The 24511-nt window shown below is 39.6% G+C and overlaps 1 protein-coding gene across 1 annotated transcript in view; it reads left to right on the top strand.

Moving 5' to 3' along the window:
- SMOC1 (SPARC related modular calcium binding 1) overlaps nucleotides 1–24511 on the top strand; it is a 125545-nt gene that overhangs the window by 49365 nt on the left and 51669 nt on the right. Inside the window, exons 4-5 of the mRNA XM_062495374.1 lie at nucleotides 8165–8264; nucleotides 10719–10766. Coding sequence (XP_062351358.1) covers nucleotides 8165–8264; nucleotides 10719–10766 — 148 coding nt within the window. The remainder of the gene's footprint in view (nucleotides 1–8164; nucleotides 8265–10718; nucleotides 10767–24511) is intronic.

The following is a 24511-nucleotide window of genomic DNA, read 5'->3' as shown; positions in this document are numbered from 1 at the left end:
TTGCAGCATTTAAGGTAATTGTCCCTACATAAGATTTAAGTGAAAAATAATGTCCAAGAAAGCTAACTAGTTTTAACCTGCATTTGAGACAAATACTTCCTTTAGCTTCTGGTCAAAATGAGTTAAATTTTGATTTATAAAAAGATGTATAAAGACTAGAATTTTGGTGAACAATTGAAGCAGTTTTGCTTCCAGCAATTCATGAACATATCTCATCTGGTGGAGGTATTTTTGATACTGAATCTCTTGTGCGGAGAATTGATGCTCCTGGGTTCTGCTCTACAGGGAGGCTGTGTTTTTGTGAAGTCCCTGAGGCCTTGCTGAAGTCAGCTCTGGACTGTTGTTAGTTTATTCTGGTTCAATACCCAGAGTGTTGCTCCATCTATACTCCGAAATCTCAATTGGGAAGTCTACAACAGAGCAGCATCTCTAAAGGAAGTTTCTAGGAAAAATACCCACTGTGCCCTTCGACATGGAATCCCCAGCCCAACAGGAGTCTAAGCAGATGCACATGTTTCAGGGTACATACTCTGTATAAAGCTGGCTAGGGAGACTTTTTCAACAGCTTGCCGTTTCTGTGTAACTGTTGTTGAAAGGGAGTTTTATGTAGAAGGAAAATTCTGATAAGAGAGGAAGCAAAGATGTATGCATATATTTAGAATATCAAATGTCTGGATTGTTAAAGCACTCATTCAAGATGTAGATTACTTGCTTTCAGGTCATCTTGCTGAGCCTACTGAACACAGTAGATGTTCAGGCCCACATTGCTGTCCTTGCCATCAGACTTCAAAAGAGTCTGATTTTTAATATAACTAATTAATTAATTGTTGGACATTCTTGAAATGTTTGTAGGACTGAAAAACAAGAGCAGTACAGATGTGGGAGAATTTGGTGGTGTTAACTATGTTCAGAGAATCTGCTTGGCCTTAACTAGATTGAATTGTTGCTTTTGTAGTTCATCGTAATTATCTTGATTAGAAACTAAATTGCAATCACTCTGGGTAAACACTGAAGGTGGGGCTGTTCCTCTGAAAGCAGCTCAAGTTTGCCCTTTCCAGCTCCTGTAGTTGTACGCAGTTCAGCACTGAATTTGGGGCTGGGTCCACTGCAGATTGGATGGGGCTGTAGGGTGGTGATGAGAGCACAGCTCCTCTGCTGCTCTGTGAGCAGGAGCATGCACCACATGGGCAGCAACTGCAGGAGGAAGACCACACTCACCTTACTTCCTCTTCATTCCCTGCAGGGCTGCATCTGCCACAGTTAGATGGGGCAATAAGGGTGAGAGGGAGAAGGGCCTAAAGGCAAAGACTTTAATTTGGGTTGCATTTAAACCCTTTCCTAGAGGGACATCATACATGTTTTAAAACACTTGTATAGATCTGTCTGGTTTTCATTGCCTGTGAAATTTAAAAGCAGTGTTGCCACTGATTCTGTTGCTCAGCTGATCAGTTTCCCAGTTTTCCTGTGCATGACTAGGTATAATGGGGTTTGTGTACTGCATCAAGAGGAGCTGGCACTTGTCAATTCACTGGTTGTCATAACTGTTCCTATGCAACATGTGTGCTGCTTCCCTTGTTGTTATGTGTATTGCAAAGATCTCATCAAATCCCCTTTTAGTGCTACTTATGTATCTAAAAATATGACATGGATTTGCAGCATGAAGAAGTGGTACCACTGCAGGCATGATGGGATGACTGCAAATGGGGAAGCAGACCTGATTAATTCCTTTGGAATTGCTCTGTCTTTATATTTCATTCTGTGGGGAACATTACTTCCTATAACAAAACCTCTCTACACTCAGCCCACAGTAATATAAGCAGGCAGATAAAATTCAAGTTATTCACAACATAAGAATGTTTGTTAGATATGAGTTATTTGATTAATTGAAAATGTACTGTCACATACTGTTGTGAAGAATTGAATATGACTAAAACCAGTTTCTGTTCTGTTTTGCCTGTTTACTGTTATGCTGTATTTTCCATAAATGCCATTCCTTTTCCATGCTGCACTTAACCTGCTGTGATCTGTTCTTCATAAACAACAGGCATTAGTGGGTAATCTGCACACTTTCTTTTGCTGCCTAGTGCCACTGGGCTTGTTGCCATGGGCTGAGGGGGACTTGCATTCTTCATAGTTTTCCCCCAAGCAGTTTTTCAAAAAAGGTTGCTGAGATTTTAAATGGGATCTGTTTCAGACAGATTAATATGAACATGAATAGTGTTAATCCTGCCTTGAGGGTGTAGTTTTGTGGGACTTTGTGTTATGTCTTGCTACTTGCTGCCACCTTCTACTGTCTAGCTGTGGTTTCTTTTCCTCACAAGTCTGCATACAAGTGTCTGAGGGCAAATCTCCTTGGAGAGTTTCTTTGAGTTTAGGGTTCTTAAAATATGGTTCCTGGTGCAGTTATGACATAGCACAGAGATATCTCTTGAAGTGAGTGAATCAGTCAATCCTGTGGTCTTAGGACAGGATCAGTGAGGGGCTGGTTGTCAGAGCAGTTCTGCATTATCAGATAGCTTCTAGAGCACTCCCACATCTTGTAATATACGTCTGCTTGGAAAGATTGATCTATATTATGGTCCACACCAGTAGTTTCACTCATTACTTTATGTAATGCACACATAAAGTTCTGTTTTCTCCCAACATCCACAAACAGCCCTTTCTAAAGATGCAGGGAATCCTTTCAGCCTTGAGTGTGACTTCATGATCCAATCTGCTCCTCTGTATTGGCTAGTGTAGCATGATGCTGGGTGGAATTACAGACTCACTACTTAATGCAGCAAGGTACTGTGTAGACATGTCCTTCATTCCCTGGATGCTGTCTGTTATTCCATTATTCAGTGCTCTGGTTCCAACAACACTAAGCTCTCAATTAATTCACCTCTCCTTTCAGAAGAGCAGTCTATCTTGCGAGATTTAAAAAAACACCCTATTTATAAAACATCTGTTTTTTAAATGGTAGGCTGTTACGGCTTTTTTTTTTTTTAATTAAAATACGTCCCTTCTAAAAAAGATGGTAGCTGTAGCTTTCTGTGAGTACCGCTCTGCAGGTTTTCTACTTAAACAGTTGCTTTCTTCCTGTGGCTTTTGTTGTGTTTCTCATTTTTATGTTGTGCTAAAGATAAACCACGAGTGGGTAAGAAGGTAAGAACTTTGGTTATTTATGTCATTTCTTCAAAGAAGTGCCAGTTGAGATAGCAAAGGAATGGGCTCTTAAAGCGGGAGAGGACATACTTAAGGAAAGTGACAATGTAAGGTCATTCTTAGCTTCAAAGTGTCACATTCTGTGTCAGAAGCAGAAAGCCTCTCTTGGGGACCCTTTTCCTGAGCTAAAAATAATACACATGTCAGCATGTGTGATGAGAATGACTAAGATTCTTTTGCTTCTGATCATTTCTTTCCTTGGCTATATGAATAGTGGATATTCTGTGGAGCAAGCATTTCTTGAGTGGTGCATAGACTTGAGGGAGGTGGGTGCTGCATGAAGCCCTGTTGGGAATATTTGCACACCACCATTTGTGAATAATTAAATATGAGTGGAGAACAAAAAAAGTGACAAACATTGTTTAAGGGGCTGAAGTTCTAAAGAGACTTAAACATAAGATGCAACTGATTCATAGCTCCCCTAAAACTGCCTATGAAGGTAAGGCAGGCTTCTGACAATAATCAGCTGACACTTAATGTAGCAAAAAGTACAAAAAGATGCAGGGTCTAAGCATTACAGCAAGACGTGTGAACCAGAACAGAGGCATCACCATGTAGAGTTAAGATAAATAGCCATCAGGCCAGTGTGCCAGCTGTGTACCAGTAACTTGGGTTCAGAGGATGTTCTAGCTGAGCCTCAATGGCTTGAACGAAGGAAAGACTTGATTAAAGAATTGCAGTGTCACACTGGTTTCTGCTCCCTGGGTCTGACTAGATGGCCTGCTAGCTTGGAGCTATTTATTTAGCTGTTGTTACAGTGCTTGCAAGGAGCACCTGGATGCAACCAGGATTTGGAGCCTTGTTTGGTGCTGTGAGTGCAGTTGGTAGCTCTGCTGCCTGCCCTTAGCCTCAGCAGTGCTATTCAAAAACTGGACGTGTTTATTCTTTTCTCATAGACATATAGTTTTCAATACAGAATGGATGTTCTTCCCTTCTCATCTCTGCCCTCCATTGTGGAAGGAGCCAGGAAATGTTTGTTTGATCTGTGATGGGATAGGAATGGGTTGTTAAACTTTTCATCTGAGCAGCAGTGAGAGGCTAGTCTGAGTGTTGCTGTTCCTGTGGTCAGCCCAATGCTTGTCCAAGGTGCTTTCAAGCCTCTTACTGCAAACTACCTGTTTCTTTAACTCTGTGGAAACTACTTTCAGCCCACAGAATGCTGCTTTGCTTCTGTTCTCTCTGTCAAATGTTTATACAATTTCTTCCTTCCAGTTTCTATTTGAGCAACATCCCCTTGATCCTCATTTGTCAAATAGTTCTAAAGAGATGCTGCCTGCTCGTTTAGAAGCTTTACTTGGGAATCTGGTTCTGGCATTGCCAGTGAGATACTGAAGAAGCACAAAGAATGGCTTCTTTTTCTCCTGAGGAACTTAAGGGGCAGAGTCATCTCCCAGTGACTAGTCTTCTAATGTTTTCATATTGTAAGGAATTCTATGAGAGCAGGTATTTAATCATATGCCCAGTATATTGGCTTCTGTTTGATTTCACACATTGTAATGGCAGGATGGAACAGAGAAGCTACTGCTGCACTTTTAATTTGGGAATGGTGATATGGAGCAATTTTTTGGGGGCTTGTCCCTCATGGTTTTCATCCTTTAGTTGAGACACAGGAAAGACATCCTATGTCTCCATGAAAAATAGGAACAGTGTCCTGCATGATCAGGGATTTGGCTGCTTGCAGTGCTTTAAAGTGCAATTGGATTTATTTTTTTTTAAATGTAGTTGTTAATGCAGAATCTGTTGAAAACCTCAAATGATTTACAGGTTTTAGATGTCTGATTTAATATTATGTAACTTAGTGTTTAGCTGTTGGACAGGTATATGTTAATCTGAGATACCAAATTCTGTCCTGAGCCTTTCCAGCAGTAACAGGTGTTCTGTAGCTCTAACTTGGTTAACAATCAAATCTATTTACATAAGATTGTATTTTATTATATAAGATTGTATTTCCTCTACTTCAATTCTTAGCTTTAGAAGACTGAGAGCCAAAAAAAGTCAAACACACTTTTTCTAAGGTGTATTTTGATAGAGTCAGAATTAACTCAATAACTGAAGATTAGATCTGTGCAGTGACCATGTGTCATGCTGGTAAACTTACTCTCCTGATGTTAAGCATTTAAAAATCTCACTATTTTGGGAATAGGATGACTATGAGGTTGAATTTGGGGTTTATAATTGAAATTTTATTTAGAAATAAAAGTTCAAATGTGAGATAAATGGAAAATTTTAAAGTAAACCCCCACATTTTGGATATTCATTTCTGTAGGTGCTCTGAAATAGTCAACATTGTGTTTGTTTACACACAGTGCTTAGAGAGGGTATTGGATCAGCTATTGGCTTTTTCAATGTCATACCAGTTCTATGTAAGTGATGAAGAGCATACCTTCCTTCCCAGCCTTTAAGCTGCAAACTCTAGGCTGTAGGCCAGTGTTGTTATGACTCTAAATTCTACTGAGACCTGGCCAGGTATCATGGTGAAAGGTAGCATGTCTCAATGTAATGACATTCAGGAAAAACAATTGCACTTATTCTTGAGATTTCTGAAGTGCCAGTCTTCAGGGGTAGCAGTCTGGCCTTTCGGATAATGGGTGGGATTTAATTGCAGTTGTTATCTGTAGAAGGGAAGTCCTTTGGTACTGCAGTAAAACAGGTGGTTGTGGCTGCTGTGAAAGTGCTGAGTGCTGTCAGTCTCAGTTTTTTTTTTTTTCCTCCTTCCTTTTTTAATGGCATCATGGGGGAAGAAAAGGTCATGGGGTACCAGTCCAAGGAAGACTAGCATTTCTTAGCCTAGTTATTTACAAAATTGCTTCACTTTTTTTCTGGATGTAATGTGCTTGGCTTGCATAAATGAGTGTATGTAATTTTTAGTTCTTCACTGAGGTGAGTTACATAACATACTCTTAGTTAATGCATCTACCCTGAATTTGTGTTAATGTTTTTTTTTACTCCTCTGTCATGTACTTTATTTTTCTGGAAGCTTGGCTAAAGGACTATTGAGTGACTAATACCTGAGTTTTTAAATGGTGGGGACACTAGATTTTTTTCTATCATGTAAAATGGAATGGTCTTGCCCTACAAATTCAAGACCCTATACTGTCAAATAGCTCTATCCCTTGGTAGGATTTTTGCAATTAACGTTCAGATGTAAAGACAGCTTCTTATGCTGTTGGGAATGCAGTCTTGTGTGTGTGATCAGCAAAGGTAAACTCTAAACACAAACCCGAGCAGTTCCATAACATTTGATTTGAGTGTTCAATTGACTACACTGAGCAATAACAAATATTTTATAACTTGATTATTCCTTATTCTAGTCATAGTACTTTTGAGTAATTTGCAATCAATATTGTGATCTATTGAGGGAAAAGTGAAACTCCAAATAGCAGTGACAGTGACTGCAGTACCATGGGTACCTGAGTTTACTGTTTATTTTGGTTACTAAAAGTAAATGCTTGAGGCAAAATGATTGATTTGCACTTTAGTAAAACCCAAGACAAACAAATAAAACCCAAGATAAACACTACGTACCATGTTATAATTGCTCTTAGATCATGTTTTATATGATATTCAAAGCCTTTTTAAAAAAAACTGTCATTAAGTCTCTGAAGAAACTTTGCTACCTTAGGGCATTGAAGCCAGCTGTCAGCAAGGGGGAATGACTGGTTTTGCTCTGAAGGATCCCTAATGAGGGGACCAGCACAAACACCCCATCACTCTTCTGTGTGAAGAGAACTGGAATTAGAAATTGGTTTCAATGTACTTGGAAAATGAGAGAATAGACAGAATTCATTTTACAAGTAAAATAAAAAGGCAGTTTCTGAAAGGGTCTAATTTAATTTATTTTTTTTCAGAAATGTGTTGAAGGAACCATCTCTAGTTTATAGCAACAGAAAGCACTTCTATGCCATTTCAAGGTATCAATGTGCACATTTAACTACAGCTGAAAGTATGCTTGTTAGAAAGAATTCTGGGACCTGTTAGTATTTACACAGATCCCTGTATAATGACAATTTACTTTTATGTCAAAGTTGTCAAAGCCATCTGGAATTTCACCCAATTGCTGGCTACTCTGAAAGCTGAGGCAAAGGCTGTCATTAGATTTGTTAGGCTGAATGAAATTTTAGTGCTGCTGAATTACTATCTCCATAGATGTTACTAAGATCAGTCTGCTAGATCAGGACTTACCTCTTCTTACTTGAGAGGTTCTGTATCTGAATTAGTAATTCTGGTGTCTTTCTGTGGTGAAGGAAGGAACTGGGCAACTCTAGATGTTCCATTAAGAAGTAGACCTTTAAAGTCAGTCAAGATGAATTTTAGACTGTGTACCTTTTGACTGGCTAGAATCTTCATCAAATGTTCTTAAGTCCATGTCAATATATGGGGAGTAGGCATGTTGGATATTGCTGCTGCTGTGTAGTCTGACATAGTAACAAACTAGGGCTTAAATCTATCTGGAGAAGGTTTGCCAAGTCAGTATTGTGTTTTTCCAGCCATGTTATTAAACAAAATGCTTTTGAAATGCCTACAGATGCTGCTGTCAAGCAGTGGTTACAGAATTTGGGATAGGGTGGCCTTTCCATAATCCATCTGGGATGCAGCAGAGAAAAGTTTCTAATAGCAAACATTAAGTGGGATATAGCAGAGGGTGGGATGAGCTGAGACACAGCTGCTGCATCCCCCAACTAAAGTGTTCTCAGATAACTGAGATGCTGTGTAACCTCGTTTGCCTCCTGAATTTCAGCTACAGGAATTGGAGTAGGAGAAATCATCTTTCTTTGGGTGGGGGGAGGTGAGGGAAGAAAAGATAATGATATCAAAGGTAGTCTTCTGTAAGACCTCCTCACTCTGAAGCATGGGTTTGTGATACTTCTGGGTTGGGACTTCCAATAAGATGCTGATTTATAATAACGTGGTTGGTGATGGAGTGAGAAATGAAATGCCTGCTCTTTGTTTTATTAAACAGGTGCAGTGCCATACCTACACTGGATACTGCTGGTGTGTGACACCTGATGGCAAGCCTATTAGCGGCTCTTCTGTACAGAACAAAACTCCTGTATGTTCAGGTACTGTGGGAGTGGCTTCAACAAATACTAACTTTATAATCACAGAGGGTTGGGGTGAATTTATCCTTTTGAGAAAGCCTAATCTTTTCAGGAGACTTGGCCAGTTTACCCACTTAACACTGCTCTTTGGACTCTGGTATGTCCACCCTGCAATTAGGATAGAGACACTTCTGCAAGGCTTGGTAAGAAGTATCTAAGGTGGCAGCCAAGGCAAGAGTCAGCATTGCTGTGTACACCAACACCAAAGATTTGCTGAACAGATGGGATAACTTTTTTCCATGAGCTGTATTTTAAAGAAATGATTCTTGGGCTGTATTTTGTGGGACATGGAGTAATTTTTTTGTACAGAGTGATTTCAGTTAATTCCTGAGGGTGGTTCTGTGCAAAACTGTCAGTTTCTGGGGTCCTGCTGTTATAATGAATTTGGGTCTTTTGACTACATTTGACTACATAGTTAAAGATCCCTGTGATTGTGTCATGGGGTGAGCAGCACGGGGCTTGCACCACAAGCTCACAGGAGGGAGGTCCAGACCCAGGCTGTTACTCATGTTTATTAAGTGATGCATTTCTGGGCTTTGTCTGGCATTACTTTGTTGCCCAACAGTTTATTAAGACCAAATCGACAGTTTCCTTAAAACAGAGTAATGTTGTTTTTCTTCCTTCTCCTCACCATTCAATATGGTGGTCCATGGCTCAACTGGAGTGAGATTGGGCTCTAGATTTTCATATGGCTCTAATCAATAATGGTCTAGCTTTGTCAGCTGTGGTGAGCAGTGCTGCTGTGACAACATCACAGCAAACACAGGCAGGGTTGGGAAGCTGTTCTGTACTGTGGGGAGATTTGAAGGGAAACACTAGAATTGTGTTGCCCTTCTCACTTTCCTCTCTCCACGCAAAAAGATTAAAGAAGGAGAAAGCAGTAAGCATAGGAGTGTGTTTCTAACATGCTCACTGATGCCATATAAGCACTGCTGCTGTGTCTGGCTTCTTGGTCTACAGTCTGCACCTCAGGGTTTTTTAGTATAATTCTCCTCTCACACCTTGCAGCATTTTCCCTTTAGGTGGGAGCATGACAGCAGTCAAACCTTTGGTATTTTGAATTTTTCTCACCTTATCCAGTGTCCTCCTGGCTGTAGGGCATTCTGTGGTAATAAGCAAATGCAAGTGATTTGCATAAGGGTTTGAATTGAGTTGGAGAGCTGTCTAAGAACCAGTGAGCCAATGTACCTTGAGGAGATGCTTGGTTTTTCACAGGCATGTGGAAAGAAAAAAAAAATTAATATCTTATTTTAGTGTAAGGTGCAATCCTACAGTAATTTGGCTTAAACCTTTAGAATATGACTTTGACACCATTTACATGGTATCATTTTGGTAGCGCATGTTTTAGACTTTTATTGATCTATTTAGTTGGTCTTGCACTGTTTATAAAATTGTGTTGCAGAAGAGTAAAGTCATGTTGTGCTGTAGGACACAGATTTTAGACATATGATGACTAATACTGAGTTTGTGCCTACTACTTGTAATTCAGCAGTAGATCTGTGATGAAATGATCTGCAAGTGAAGGTGTCCAGGCAATAGTTTACCTTCAAAGTTTCTCTTGATCAGATTCTTGGGCCTGTCAGAGCCTTCTTTAAAGCTGACTTTTGATCCATGTTTCCTGAATGTTTAGTAATCACAATAACTGTTTAGTAATGGTATATGGAAGAATCAGTTTCCTGTGAGTAAAGCTATTAAAACAAAAATCAAAACAACAACAAAACTTGTCATAGTTTTTTATACACTTTGGTAATGGATTCATTTGAAAAGCTTTTATTACCTGTTGAAGTTTTCTACTAAAACTGTGATGAAGCACTAAAGCAGAGTGCAGAATCATGCATACTATGTGAAGATCTAAGTTATAGTAAACACCCCAAGATGTGTTCTGTTCAAGTACATGCTGGATCTTATTCAGTGTCCCATTTCAAACAGCTGGGGATGTTCAGGGGTTGGTTGAAATCCATTTTCTGCAAATTGTCCCACTTAATCCCTTTCCTCTAGAGTACTGTGCTTGCATTCCCTACACACTCTCCCCAGCTGCTTTTGATTTGTTCTTCCTGACATTTGCAAATGAAAGAAGTGACTCTTATTGATCTTTCCTTCTTGCCCTTGGATTTATTCCAGGTTTCTTACTAGCATGATGCTCTGTTGAGGTCTCTCAAATCACTAGATCCAGCTACTAAAGACATCTTGTTTACCCTTATCCCAATTTAATGTCTTAATACATAAAACTTCCTTATACTGTTCACGGTGGTTGAAGCCACAGGCTTTCTGAGTCTTAAATAGAGCTGTTGACAAGTAAAACAGATGCTTTATGGGTTCAGAGATTGACTGTATTAATGTGACATCATATGCTGTGTGTTCATGCAGCATCTAAGTGGATGTCTTTCTTTCTTCTTTTTTTTTTTTTCCCTTTAGGTTCTGTAACTGATAAGCCATCAAGCCAGGGTAATTCAGGAAGGAAAGGTGAGTTGAGTCCTGTGCTTCACTAATTTGTTTTGTAATAGCAGCTGCCCAGCCAAGTCCCTTCAGATAGCTGAGAACATGGGTTCCTAGCCAGCTCCAGGGGGCAGGGGTGGATGTGCCACTAGAACTCCCCTTTAGGACGAGGAATAAGATGACTGTTCTGCTCCCTGTGAAGCAGAAAAAGGTGTGCTCTGCTCTGTGCTGCTCAGCTGAGTTGAAGTACAAGAAAGCTGAACTTCCCAAAGGAGTGGCTGGTCCAGAACAACTTCTGCTTGTTCATCTTGAAGTAACATACTGAGCATTTCTCAGTAAAATCCCTGGAGATTAGGAAGTCTGTCACTATGATTTGTACTCCAGGAAACAGAAGTGCCAACATCATGGTTGAGGCTTTGTATGCATCAAAAGGTGGAGTTTAACAGTGCATAAAACCCTCTGGCCAGCTGGAGCAGTTCTGGATTAAACCTTAATGGTGCTTGGAAACCTCACAAGCATTGAGTCTTCTTCTTTACACTCCTGTCTTCAGTCCTTGCCTTTCCTGAGCAAGGCGTAAGATGGGTCATTCCTCTTCTCCTGTGGCTATTCATAGCTCTTCCCTGTGTCCTCTGGTTTGCTGAAATGGTTTTGGAAGGGTTGATCACTGAAATATATGTTGAGCAGTCACATGTGTCTTTAGGCCTTTTCCAGACCCTAATTTTCAGTGTTTTTCCCCTCTAGCCCCAGTCGAGAGTCAACTTTTGAGTTTCTCTCTGTACTCCAGGAAAACTGTGCTGAATGTATCCTCACTTCTGCTGGTGAGGATGAATGCTCTTTCCTGGGAGATGTTTTGATAACCGACGGAGGACTTAGTGCTAACTCTCTAAACCACTTATTCCTGACACTTCAAAACGAAGAAAAACACTGACTTCATTGCCAATACTTTAATTTGAGGGACATCTTCCATGCCTGGGAATATCAATCAAGTCCTGAAAGCACTTAATAGGGATTTGATTTGATTCAGAGTAGAGATGTATTTTGAACATATCTGCTCTCCAGCCTATTGCTTGTATAAAATAGCTCAAGAAAAGGTAAGGAGAAGAAAGGAAAACTACTTAGTTTGACTGAATGCTGAAGCCTGTTTCTTATTTTAGGTAAGGATAAGTCTCTTTAAACCTGTAATTATGCATTAATGTGTAATTGGCACCTGAACACATGGTTATAATTCTGTTAATGCAGTCATTGCCAGTCTAGCCTGAAGTACAAGCAAATCATATCACTACTGAAATCTGCATTATTTTTGAGCTATCTGCAGGCTTTTTACCTGTGTAGTCCTGGTAAAATGGAAAGCAGCTGACACTGGATTTCATGAGAAACAGGCGCAAAAGGGGAAAACATCTGAACTTGTTTTTTCTTCTTCACTCCCTTTATTAACTCAAAGGTCGGAACATTCAAAAAGAAAATTGTAAATGGTATGAATTAATTTAAAATTTGTAATATAAATTGATTCCTTTTGGTGTTGCCTATGGTATGTTTGGTCATGTGTCTGCAGAAACTTCCTGTGCAATAGCTGTGAAAGGGCAAATGTTTCCCTTTGGGCCAGCATGGTTCAAGCAGTCATGTAAACTTTGTTTCCTGCAGTTCTGAATCTGTTCCTATCTGCTAGAAACACACACAATAAGCAAGTCTGGCCCTATTCCATCATGTTAGAAAAATACTTATGAGCAGCTATTTAATGGGCCTTTTAAAATCAAAAGGGCTTTTATAAGCTGTAATAATTTGGTTTAAAATTTGATGGACATAGCATTACTTTTTCATCTAGTGGTAAAAATGACTAATTTAAAAATGAATTTGTCCATCCTATCAGTGTTTTGTCTTGCTTTAAGTTACCCTGATTCAAAGTTGCAGTATGAGGTCCTGTTGGAAGGAAGCTGTAATGAAGCACTGCCTGGCTTTGGACTTTGGGAAGCAAGGTGGTTGCTGCAGGTCTGGCTTCTCTGAAGACTGCTGGAAAGCCAGCATGCACATAACCATCTATTGTAGCTGAGCATTCAGACACTTGCTGCAAGGACTGATTTTGCAAGGTGCAAAAAGGGCAGGATGAGGAGAGATCCAGCAGGAACTGGGTCAGTGATGATTTTTCTGTTGTAGAGGCACAGCCTGGAAGCTTCTGATATTTCTTTGGGCAGCTGCCATCTGATTTGGGAGCTTTTGGAATTTTCCCATTGCACAGCAGACTTCTCCCTCTCTCCATCCCTGAGTGAGGGGCTTATAGTCAAAAAGCATATCTGGCACAGAATAGATACTCTGAGGAAAGCAAAGAATAGCCAAGACTCTTAAAAGTGATTTTTCTTTTCTCATTCATAAAGGAATGTAAAATATGAGCTAATAAACTTCATGCCTTTCAAGTCTTCAGGGCAAAAGGGTGGAGGCTGCCCTGCCTTGGAAACAGTGTGGATGGGTAGGCGTATGCTGCTGGGTAAGAAATGAAGACTTTACTAGCATATTATCTCTCCTTCAGAAGAGGCAAATTAATGTTGGAAGGAGAAAAAGGCTGGTTATTGGTAATAACTCTTTCTCCGGATCTTTTGTCCTCTTTTCCTTTCTATTTAGCTCTGATTTCTGGGGCTCAGTAGGTATGTTGGAGTACTAGAAGATGTGAGGTAACATGATTCTGCTCACAGGCTCTCTCACTACTGTTGTGAAGAAAACAAAATGGCTTTATGTTCATGTGGCTTGGCGTGTAGTTCCAGAAATGATTCTGTGGAGCTTTCTGCAGAGAACAAGCAAGCATGCTGGCAAGAGATACTTCTTATTTTTAAATTCCATGCTCTAGTTATTCATATTAACATTACTGCTATTGCTGTATGATGAAAGGCCAGTTAGTCATAGAATTTGCACCATAAGGTAATTTAAATCAAATTAAATTGGCACCAAACTTAAAACTTCAAAATAAGCCATATTGATCTGTTCTGTGTCTGAGAAGCATTCAGTTGCTGGAAGGCAGAGCAGGTCTGTGCTTGGGGAGATGGAGGCAAGTTTGCATGAGGTGGAATAGAAACCCAGGCCCTCCAAGGCATGCTTGCTTTGTGACTGTGCAGCTCAGACACTTATCACTATCCTTTTTATTATTTATCCTGAATTTATCCTGAATTTGTCCCACAAGTGAAGAACAAGTTCCGAAGAACTTTGCCGAGGAATGTAATTACTCTTCTGTGAGATTAGGATATCCAGAACCTGCAGATTTCTGTTGCTTTTTGTACAGTCCTTTCGGATAAGGAGCTTGTTGCATTAATTTGCTCCAGTTGCTGCTTAGTTTGAAGGTTCTGAGACACTTGGAAAATGCATGCTGTCCTCTAGAGGTCTGGATCCCCCCAGCGTCTCCCACTAGGACATTTTTAATGTTTTAAGAAGCAGTGAAAGGCATCCTTGGAGCCAACATAACTGGATTTCTTCCCTGTCTAAAGAATGCAGAACATTCCAGCCAAAGGGAAGTTGTGCCATACTTTGAGACAAAAGAAGTAAACATGAAACAAAATGAAGTTTTATTTTCTTTATCTGGGAAATGTTGTGCCATGCCTTTAGCTCAGATTTAGCATATTGCAATTAGGAGTAGTGTCTTTTACAGTCACCAAGAATGTTTTAAAAGTAGTCTGGTTTGGAATCAGAGGGATATAAAAAGCAGCCATGTAACTGCTTATCTCTGTAAAATCTCTTGGTCTACCCTCTTAAAACTGGAAACAGTGAATTAATAGTGAGTGAAGAAGAAATATACTGAAATGGGATACTGGTTCATTAGTGGTAGTTTACTGTTCTGGACATTGTATGATACCACTTTTAAACCAACTGAAGGAAGGAAGTGGAAAAGGATGGTTGGTTCAGTAATCTGGGATTTAAAGATGCTGCAGCTGCAGGGTAAATTTGGGCTGGAGTACCTTTCAGTGTCAGTCATGAAGAGTCTTGAGTGGTATGACCTCCTGTGGTTTTTTTTTCTTTTTTTTTTGTTTGCTTGTTTGTTTTTGTTGTTGTTGTTTTTTTGTTTTTTTTTAATAAAGTCTTTAGCAGTGCTAAACGTTCCAGGCCTGTCTTGACAGGCCTTGTTTCCCTATTGTAAAAGCTGACAATAGCATCTGGAATTCTCTGAGCAGTTGTTGGTGAAATGGAAGCTCCGATGGCCCTGCAGAAAGCAAAGCCCAGGTTGAGCTTGTTGTACAGTGACTATCTTATGTGTAGACATGACTTTTGTATGGAGCTGCAAAAAGCTTTCCTCAATGACTTTTGCAGCCTACAAGAAAACACTAGCTGTTTGAGAAACCCTAAGATGAGCAACTTAAAATTCCTGCCAATTAAGCATGTAGAATTGGGTTCCTTTTTGTGGGTTTAACTGTCAGAAATTAGTTTAAAGGCAGGCTTTGTTGGCAGGAAGATTCTGGGCTGCAATTGTGGGCAAGTTGGCCCATTCTGTGGCTTTTTTCATGCAGTTTTCCAAGAGTCTTACCTCTAGAAAATGCTAATGGCCCAGCTATGCAGCCAACAGACTGAGCAATTTGAATCAGTAATGAGTCATTAGTGTGAGTCAGTAATTAGGCTGAGCAGTAAAGGGTGAATGCTCTCCTCAGGCAAACCCAAGTGAAAGAGGCTTGTGCTGATAGAAATAAATGGAGCTGCTTGTGCCTGGGGACCTGGGAGCTTTCTCTGCTGGTGGTAAGAAGTCAGGTGCAGCTGGCCCTAATTCACCTGCCCTCAGCTTAAGGGAGAGATGCTCCACAGGGGCTCAGATGTCTCACAGAAAACAGATAATATCTTGACAAAAACAAGTGGAAATGTGACTAAAACATAGATTGGGACTTTGGTCTTTGCCTTCTCCAGATCTTTCTGGATTCAACTATGTACTGATCAAGTCTGAAACACAACTGTGCTGTTACACAAATTGAGTTTCAGCTGTGTCTCCAGCCTCATAAACACTGAGAAAATGTTGCCTTTCATGTCTTAAGCAGTTTGTGGAGAATACAGGAAAGAAAGAGAAATATTGTGTGACCTTCATCAGTAAGATGAAGTAAATACGAGTTTACTGAGGCAGTATGAAGTCAAGTGATGATTCTAGTTGGTGAACATCATCTTATGTTTAATTTTTTATGGAACATTAGCAGGTAGCAAGTCTGCAGTGCTACCCAAACAATTCATCTGGATCCCTTATGTTAAGTATATAGATTTAAATTAAAAAAGATATGCTAATTTAGAAATCCAGATAGAGAATTTCCATGTGAGTATCATTTTCTGAACTGTTTAACTTAATCATGAAATATTCCTAGACCAGGACTGATGTGTTAGTCAGGTATTTTGTGGGTAAAATATACATGGTTACTGAAAATGTGCACTACAATTTGATGCTTTTGGATACAAATGGGTGTGTAGTGTAGCTCCATGGAAAGTCAGACTGTACTATGCATATGTAATAATCTGCTTCCTGAAAGCAGCTGATTTGCTATGTGTGTGTGCTGCAAGAGTGCTGCAAGTCCTTCAGAGGTGCAAAAGCTTGATTTGTTCTATCACACACTGATGGTGACAGTTTCTCAGTCTAACCTGTTAAAATCTCATGGAGTTAGGAAATAATCTATGGGAGAAACAGGAACATGTGCTTATTTTCATGAAACTAGGATAAAAATTCAGTGGACTGAGAATTTATGGGGAGAGGTTAATGTAACAGAAACTGTCCTGCCATAGCTCAAGTGTGCTGTGAGCAAAATTTCTGTAGATAGAATTTGTAGCACATAAGATTTTAGTCAGCTCATATTTATATTTCCAAGCAAACTTAGCAGTGGAATTGAAGTTTGATTCCCTATTATATGAATAGTTCTGTAAAAAAATCTATTAACTTAATCAGTAGGTTTGCCAGCTTGTAAATAGTCAGAATTCTCTCTGGTTCCTATTGCTATCTCTACACTGTATATCATCCACAAGATTATTTATTAAATTCCAGTTAAATGTAGCTGTAGAAAGCAAGTCAATTTCAAGGTATGGTAGACTGTAGTTTTCCAACATTTTATTAGATAGCAAGAACCCAGCTTTTAAATTGGAATTATGATCCTTTTTTCTTTTTTTTTTTTTTTTGAGAACAGAGGAATGTAATTTTACAATACTGTGTATATTGGATCATTTTCCCAGAGCAGAGCAACGTTCTAAAACACACTAAGATATATCACATGAAGCAAACAGATTTTTGAAATATTAAGGTCTAGAAGTAAAACCTCAAATTTGTTAAATAAACAATAGAACTAAAAACAATCCTTTTGGTTCCCCACATCACTGCCGTGTCTGAAATAGTTTAGTTTTCATCAAGACTTTTTTGTGGGCCTCAGAACATATGTATCAAATTTGAGACTGAAGAAAGTTTCATTGGCAAGTATAAAAAGGCAAATTCTGTTTTAAAGTGTATTTTGTTTGATACAATGCAAGAATTCTCCTTTCATCTATAAAGCAGCAGTTCCAATCGGTAGCTTAGTCTATATAATATGACTTAATAAAATCGTAATTTACAAGTGTTATTATAGCAATCTACAGACAACTCCTGTCTGTAATGTCTTAAGAACAGCTGTAAAGGTTTTTAAATTATTAAGTTATAGTATTGAGCAACCTGGTGAGTAGATCTAATAAGTCAAGTAACATTTGATTAAACAGCATCTGTTAAGGTATTATTAACTGTTTATGTGCTATACATGGATTTCTGGTGTCTGATCATTACAGCTTTGCATGGAAATGGAATAAATTTGGGGTCTTTCAGTTGGTTTTGTTGTTAAAATACTTTATATAGGCTCTAATCCTTTTCTCTTTTTAAAGAGTTGTTGACATTATTATTCCCATGCTTTATAGAATCTAGAGATCTGAATGTTAGTGTTGTTTTCTTTCAAATCAGAGTAATGCACCAGGAAATGTGTTTTGTCATGGTGCAGGTGTTTGGTCAAGGGGCTGGAAGTACTTTCCTTTCAAGTCCTTTGCCCCGTGAGCTGTGTCAAAGTTTCTCTATAAGAGAAAGAAACTATGAAATTGTGATGGGAAAGCTTGAATGTGTGCAGACCATGTGTGCCCTTAAATAAGGTAGGGAGAGGCTGGAGAGACAACCCCAATGTTTGTTCAAGTTCCTGAGACAGCACCCAGGGGAATTAAAGCTTCTTTACAACAGATCTATCTGGAATAATAGCTTTCTTCTGTGTGCTCATCTGGACTTTTGTTCTATGTTGACAGCATGGGAGCTGTACTGCAAAATGCTTTGATAAAGGCTAAGGATGGGAGAAGTCTTCCCTGCAGACTATATTTTTGTGGGCTGTGTCCATGTCTTTTATTATGTGTTCCTGTGCTCATCTTGGTGCTCAGTTTCTGATGGGACCTTTAGGTGCTGCAGCAAAGCAATTTGTATAAGGACTTGACAGGTTTCATCTTGACTGTTCAGCTTCTCGGAAGTATGCTATTAAGTGTGATGATTCTTAAAATCAGTTGTCTCTGGTTCATTTTGAACAATGCATCTGTAGATGTCTGGCAGTCTGTAACTTGAGGATTGACCTTCACCTTAAAATACAAATATTTTAATGTTGAGCATGTGTTGTTACTTACACCCTTTGTACACTGAGATGCTTTATTCCGTACATACACATTTCCTTCCGAAACATATTAGATCCTTTGGAGGTCCTTTCAGTAGTATTGTTACCATATCTGATTCCTTCTGTTCTTCATTCCTCCCCTCATAGTGAAGAACTGTTCCTTTGGTTTCATAATCAAATAGAAAACCTCCTCTAGACAAAACTCAGAACCTGGGGTGAAAAAGCTGAGGCTATGTAGTTAGAGAGCAAAGCTGTGCTCACTCACTAAAGCTCTGACACTCCTCTTTAATGATCCAGGGAGGAAAAAAACCTGTGGAAACAAGCAGTAAAAAAACCCATATATTTCCCAGCTCCCCCTCACCTTTTTCTTAATTTTCACACATGCAATACAGATATAACAGTGAGGTATCCATTCTCTTTGCCTGCAAGGAAATGAAAAGGCGTATTGTAAGCCCAAGGCTAGTCTGGTTGTCAGCCAGGAATTAGTCCTCTAAAGGAGAAAGGGAGAGTGGCTGGTGAGAGAAGAAGCTGGAAATGAGGAGCCAGAAGGGGCAAAGTACACTCTGAGATAGGTTGACTAGCACACAGCTAGAGGTGGAAGGGGTCCCGTGCTTCCTCAGTATGCAGGTGTTGGGAGAAAGGAAGGCAGCTTATACACAGGCATGTGTCTGGGGGAGCAGGGTCAAAAATTTAGACTATTTACTTAATCCCTTGGAAAGGTTTTTTTTCTCTTCTGTTTTCTTTTTGTGTTTAACAGACTGCTTTACAGGGGACACGTGTGGTAATTAACACATGCAGCTGTAGGGCTTCAGCCATATGTCTGAATTTCAAATGGCCATTGATCTGGCAAATTTGCTGCCGTCTCCAACCCCCCACTTATAGGCCTTGAAGATGTGGGAGAATTTATAGAGTCTTTACCTTGAAGAGACTAGAGCTGGAAGGGGAGAAGTGAATGTGAGTGATATTGGGGAGAGAAGGAAGAAAGAGTGGCATTGTAATCCCCTCCTTCCATGCCCCTTGCCCCAGCTCACCATATATTATCAGGTAGCTTCTGAAATATTTCCAAAGCTAGGGATCTTGTTATTACTATATAAAGCTTGCATAACAATTGTTCATTTTTTTTTTCCTTGTTCAGCAAAGCAATCCAAGATCAGGATCACAATGTTCTTGTGGACATTTCAGATGCGCTCCCTTTTCCACAGCTGCCAATATCTGGGCTCTGGCACAGCCTGGAAGTGCCAAGGTGGTAGTTGATTGTGGACTTTGAGCAGCCTTTCAGGAGAGGTAGTTGAGGAGAGGGTGTCTGTTGGGCTGTGTGGAAACAGAGAATACTTCACATCAAAGCAGAGGCTTCTGAAAAAAAAAAAGTGATATATTGTAGGTAGAATAAAACCAGAGAGACTAAACTAAACAATCATAAGGTAGTTGTTTCTTTTGCTAGCAGTCATCAGGCGGCTGTTGACAGTGCTATAGAGCTTTTTACAAACTTTGCTCCAAGTTTAGGGCAATGTCAAGTGCTAAAAATCTTGCTATGAGATATAGTGCCTTAAGCAAAATATTTCGTGTGCAAACTTTTTTTTTCTCCCTGTTTTATTTCAAATGTCATTCAAGGCAGTGAGCCAAATGGAAGATGGTTCAAAATTAAGGTACTGTAGCTTAAAATTCTGCAGTATCTGTAATATTTGTAGTGTTTACAGGGTGAGATAAAAACGAGTTCTTCTAGCAAGAACAAAGCTATAAAAAAGTTAAGCATCTCTTCCTCTACTTCCCCTCCTTCAATCTATTTTTAAACATCCTCAATGCTAGGTATTGCTGATTTTTTTGATCTCATCACCCCCTCTACAGTGTAAGTAATGCTGACACTTTGGAGGTGTTTCTGCTTTGGATAAAAAAAAGCCACCAGCAAACATTCCCAACAGTCTACACTCCAGCTTTTCCTGACTGTGATTTACCCAGTTTGTATAACAATGCTACTCTGTTTTTCTGAGTTGTACCCCTTCTCTCCAGTTTCCCGGTGAAGTTTTGTGCCAGGACTGTCTGGAGCAGCCATGTATTACATTGCCTCTTCTAACTCACCTCCCTTTCTCATTTTATCACTACAGACAGTATTCCTTCTTGGAACAAGATGGCATAGCATCCCTTCTATGGATTGGCAATAGCTTTTCCAGATAATTTGGTTGTAGCCTATATCGATATGCACTTGGATACAGTTTTTATTACACAGATAAAGAGCGTAATTCTTCTTTATTCAGTGTTTATTACAGATTATTTCCTTTCAATTGTTAATCTCCCTGAAGAATAGGGTTATTTCAATTCTTCCTCATCTTCATTACCTTGACCCTTTTCTTTAGAAAAAAAAAAAAGAAAGGAAGTGCTGGATTTACAGCCGTATAATTGCTGGGTTGTTTTTACCACAGCAAAGCTTTTCTATGCCATTTGACCTGTGCAGGTGTCTGCTGGTCAAGATGAGCCTTGGAGACTCTGTTTTGAAACTGAGTGCCATCCCTACAGCCAGCTGCCATTGGTACTTGGTAAATACGTCATCACTTTTCAGCAGATGTCATGACTTGTGGTAGCAGGTAGTTTTTGGTGCTGTGTGTTATGACCAGGGCAAAAAAAAACATTTAGTCCCCCTGATTCTTTTAGCTGTCTCCAATTCCCCTCAGGTATGTGTCTCAGTAGAGGGATGATATTAGACACTTGAACGACAGTTTAAGTACACAGCTGAATGAAAAATATTCTTTGCTCCCATTGGGAGCCTCTTTCTGCAGCCTGTATGTGTTTTTTAGTTTTGAAGGCATTCCAATAGCCTACCCAGGTGTTTTCCTAGCTGATTTTTTGCACACTGAAATTGTTGCTGGTACGTAAGGAGAAGAGCCATTCTTCATGGTGGTTGAGATTTGTTTCTTTAGCCATGCAGAACATTGTTAGCAGCTGTGAAACATCAGTCTGCAATGACAGGCAGGCTGAGATCCTGTCTGAAAACTTACCAGATGATGGAAGCAGAACCTGGAAGCTGAGCCAGGACTCTGAGCTTTGTTCCCCTTCTCCTTTCTCAATAAGTAGTTGAAATAGTGTGTTTTAAACTTTCTTACGTTGCTGGTGAGGATGGGCTCATAGCTTGTCTGCTGCTAGATACTAAGTTCTGAAATTATCTTCATTATTGATTATTATTGTGAAATAAACATACAAGTCAATATATGGCACTTACATGTAGCATTTCTAGGCAAGCTGTTCCATGGGGCTAATGGACTCTAGTCTAAAGAGGGATTTTAGTGTTGTCCGTGCTGCTGCATAGTTTATTTCAGAGGATATATGAACAAAGTGAAAGAATGAATTCTGAAACCATGGGGTTGAGAATATGGTCATCTTTAAAGGTAAAAGTATTGTATAGCTCATACAGTCACTTAAAAAAAAAGGGAAAGTTTTGATTTTTAACTCAGTAAAATAGCTGCAACAGCAATTGGATAGAAAAATGCAGTAATAGTAGGGAAATAGTCCCTTCTTCTAAGGAATTGCAGTACTTTGCCTATGATGGAAGGGCTTGAATCTGATACAGTGAAAATGGTAGATTAAGAAAAATTACTTGTATTTTAGCAGCTCCCTCAAGAGCCATTGAATGGATATGCAGGTTCTTTTAATTTTTTTTCCTTTATTTCCTCCTTCTCCTGTCAATTTGAGCCACTCTGGGAGTGAACTTAAGGCTTTTGACTTAAATCAAGACAATTAAAATCACTGGCAACCTAGTTGTCATTCTCTTCGAGACAGTGATGTAACTGGAGCTTTGGTTCTGTAGGTCAGAGATGATGACAAAAGCATCTATTTCTGAGGCACAGGATGATTTCTGTCTAGCTTAAGGAATACAACTGCTGCTGGGATTGTTACAGCAGGGTGGGAATAGTAAGTCTTTGAAAGTGGGGGAGGGCACAGTGGGGACAATGTCTTCACAGCCTGACAGTGACTCCACATTGATAAAAAATAAAGCTTTTTCTGCAAATCTCAACTGAAGATGGCCTCTTAAAAGTAACCTGACTTTTACTACCTGCTTCACCTTTTTAACATTTAAGGTTCAAATCTGGCCTTGTGCATTTATTTTTCCTATTACTTCCAAATATTTGAAGAGACCTGTTTTGCTTTTTGGGAAGGAGTTTGGCTGTGAAGTCTGAAAACTGTAAAACTGCAATAAGGTAAATCTATGCACAGTGACAGGTCTTCTCCTTTTAAGCTTCCTTGCATTTGACCTTGGAAATGCTCTAATAATCAAACTAAAATCTGATCATATGCTTCTTTAACCTGTATCTTATGTATTAATTGCTTTTATAGAGAAGATCTTCTCTGTGCTGGAGTTTGGCCCAAAAATCAACTGAGAATTCTAGTTCTAAACAACAGGACTGTGTACAGGTTCCTTATTCTGAGTTACATCTGTGCTCAGGCTACCTGTGGGATACTGCTGCTTCTTGTCCAAAACTCCAAGCCTGCAAAATTGGTTAAGACTGCGGTTTACTGTTTACAATTTGGAGAGAAATTGGCTGCAAATCAAGAAATTTTATTTCACGGGTTTTGAGGTTTTGAATCCCTCCCTTATTACTCACTAGGACAAAAGAGAGATTGCACAAACTTGTGTCTCCCTGCTGCCCTCCTGTTGATTACACTATATTGGGGATTTTAGCTTGAGAAAGGGGAGAGCAAAGGGTGAGTCTCAAGTTTGAGTTAGGTGAGTGCTCTTAAATAATGGCTTTAATAATCCTGAGGTAGTTTGTCTTCTGCTTGAAAGCATGCCCATACACTTGAGAAAAATGTTCTTTGGAAGGCTATATTTCTGTATGTGTGTTAAAACAACAACTTTTCACAAGTAGTGAAGGAAATTTACATTACGAGAAAGTTCACTAACAGCTCAGCTTAATTCTCTGATCTTCATAGCTGCTGCTTGTTCAAATAACTTGTAGTGTCTGTGCATTGGCACCAAAGCAGTTTTGCCATCGAAGTGGTGAAGTATAATGGCTCAGTTTTCAACTGCCTTGTCTTCCATGCAGAAGTGCTGGGAAGATGTTTTTTCTCCCCAGAAAGTTTTGTACAACTTACAGAAGGGAGTCAGGTATTTTAAGTGGTGGTTACCACAAGAGCTTGGTTCAACCTGTGAAGTTCAAATCTGAATCTGGATCTGAACTTTCCCAGAGGCAGGGGGTTGTTTTGGATATTGTATTGGTTTGACCTATTATAGTGCAAGCTCTGAAAGGCAGGTCCAGATGTGGGTTGTGATTTTGTATCTTGCCAAGTATGAGACATATGTGTCATGTAAAAGTGACACAAATTGAAATAATACAAAACTGGATCTCATGTTGGGGAAGGTGTCTACACCATTATGTTTGAAGGGTAATACCTTGTATGTCTTTATTTTTCAAAAGAAGCTGTTTAAGGGCTGCAAAGAATGAGAGGGGAGGTTTCTTTTGGCTAATTACTGTAGAACTGCCTTTAGAACTTATGCAGTAAATAAGGACTTTGGATTTCAGAGAGATTCTGTCTGTATCTCAAGAATCAATAGTTTTAAAGCCACTGAACCCTGGAGACTAGAGCATTGCTATTAATGAGTGCTGCTCCAGACCGCTTTTGACACATTTGCTTTTGAAGAACCAGGCCCAGGAAGAGGGAGCTCTTTGTTTGTGGTCAGAATAAACTCATTGTACACCCAGACAATTAACTCTTCAATCGACTTGCCAGCCTCTGTAAAGCACTCCACTCCCCTCTCTGTCAACCTCCAGTTTTATTCTTAAGGATAGAACTTAAGCACACCAGTGTTTTTTGTTTATTATTCTGAAGAAGTCCTTCACAAGAATAGTCGGAGCAGATCAACATTGTCCTCCCAGCAGCATTTATCTCGCCTGGCAGTGAGTGTGTCAATCAGGAATCAAAAAGCCAAACAGAGGAGGCTTTGAATTGTGTCACAGGGGTCAGAGTTACTTCCAGCTGTCTGTGCATGGGACAGGCTTTCTTGCAGGGCAAAGAATTGTGCTGCCAAACAAACCCTGAGTACATTGGACCACAAAAGTCCTTGGGGCTTGAGTGGCTTTTTTCATGTTGATGCACCTGCGAGGGAGATGAGAGGAGGAAGTGGGGGGAACTAATGCCTTCCAGAAGGCATGGGGAAAGGCTCCTTATTCTATCTGGTTGATATCTGGA

This window comes from Cinclus cinclus, chromosome 6 (assembly GCF_963662255.1).
Source record: "Cinclus cinclus chromosome 6, bCinCin1.1, whole genome shotgun sequence".
Classification (NCBI taxonomy): Eukaryota; Metazoa; Chordata; class Aves; order Passeriformes; family Cinclidae; genus Cinclus; species Cinclus cinclus.
Note: the sequence above shows the minus strand (reverse complement) of the source record. Positions and strands in the feature narration are given on the sequence as shown.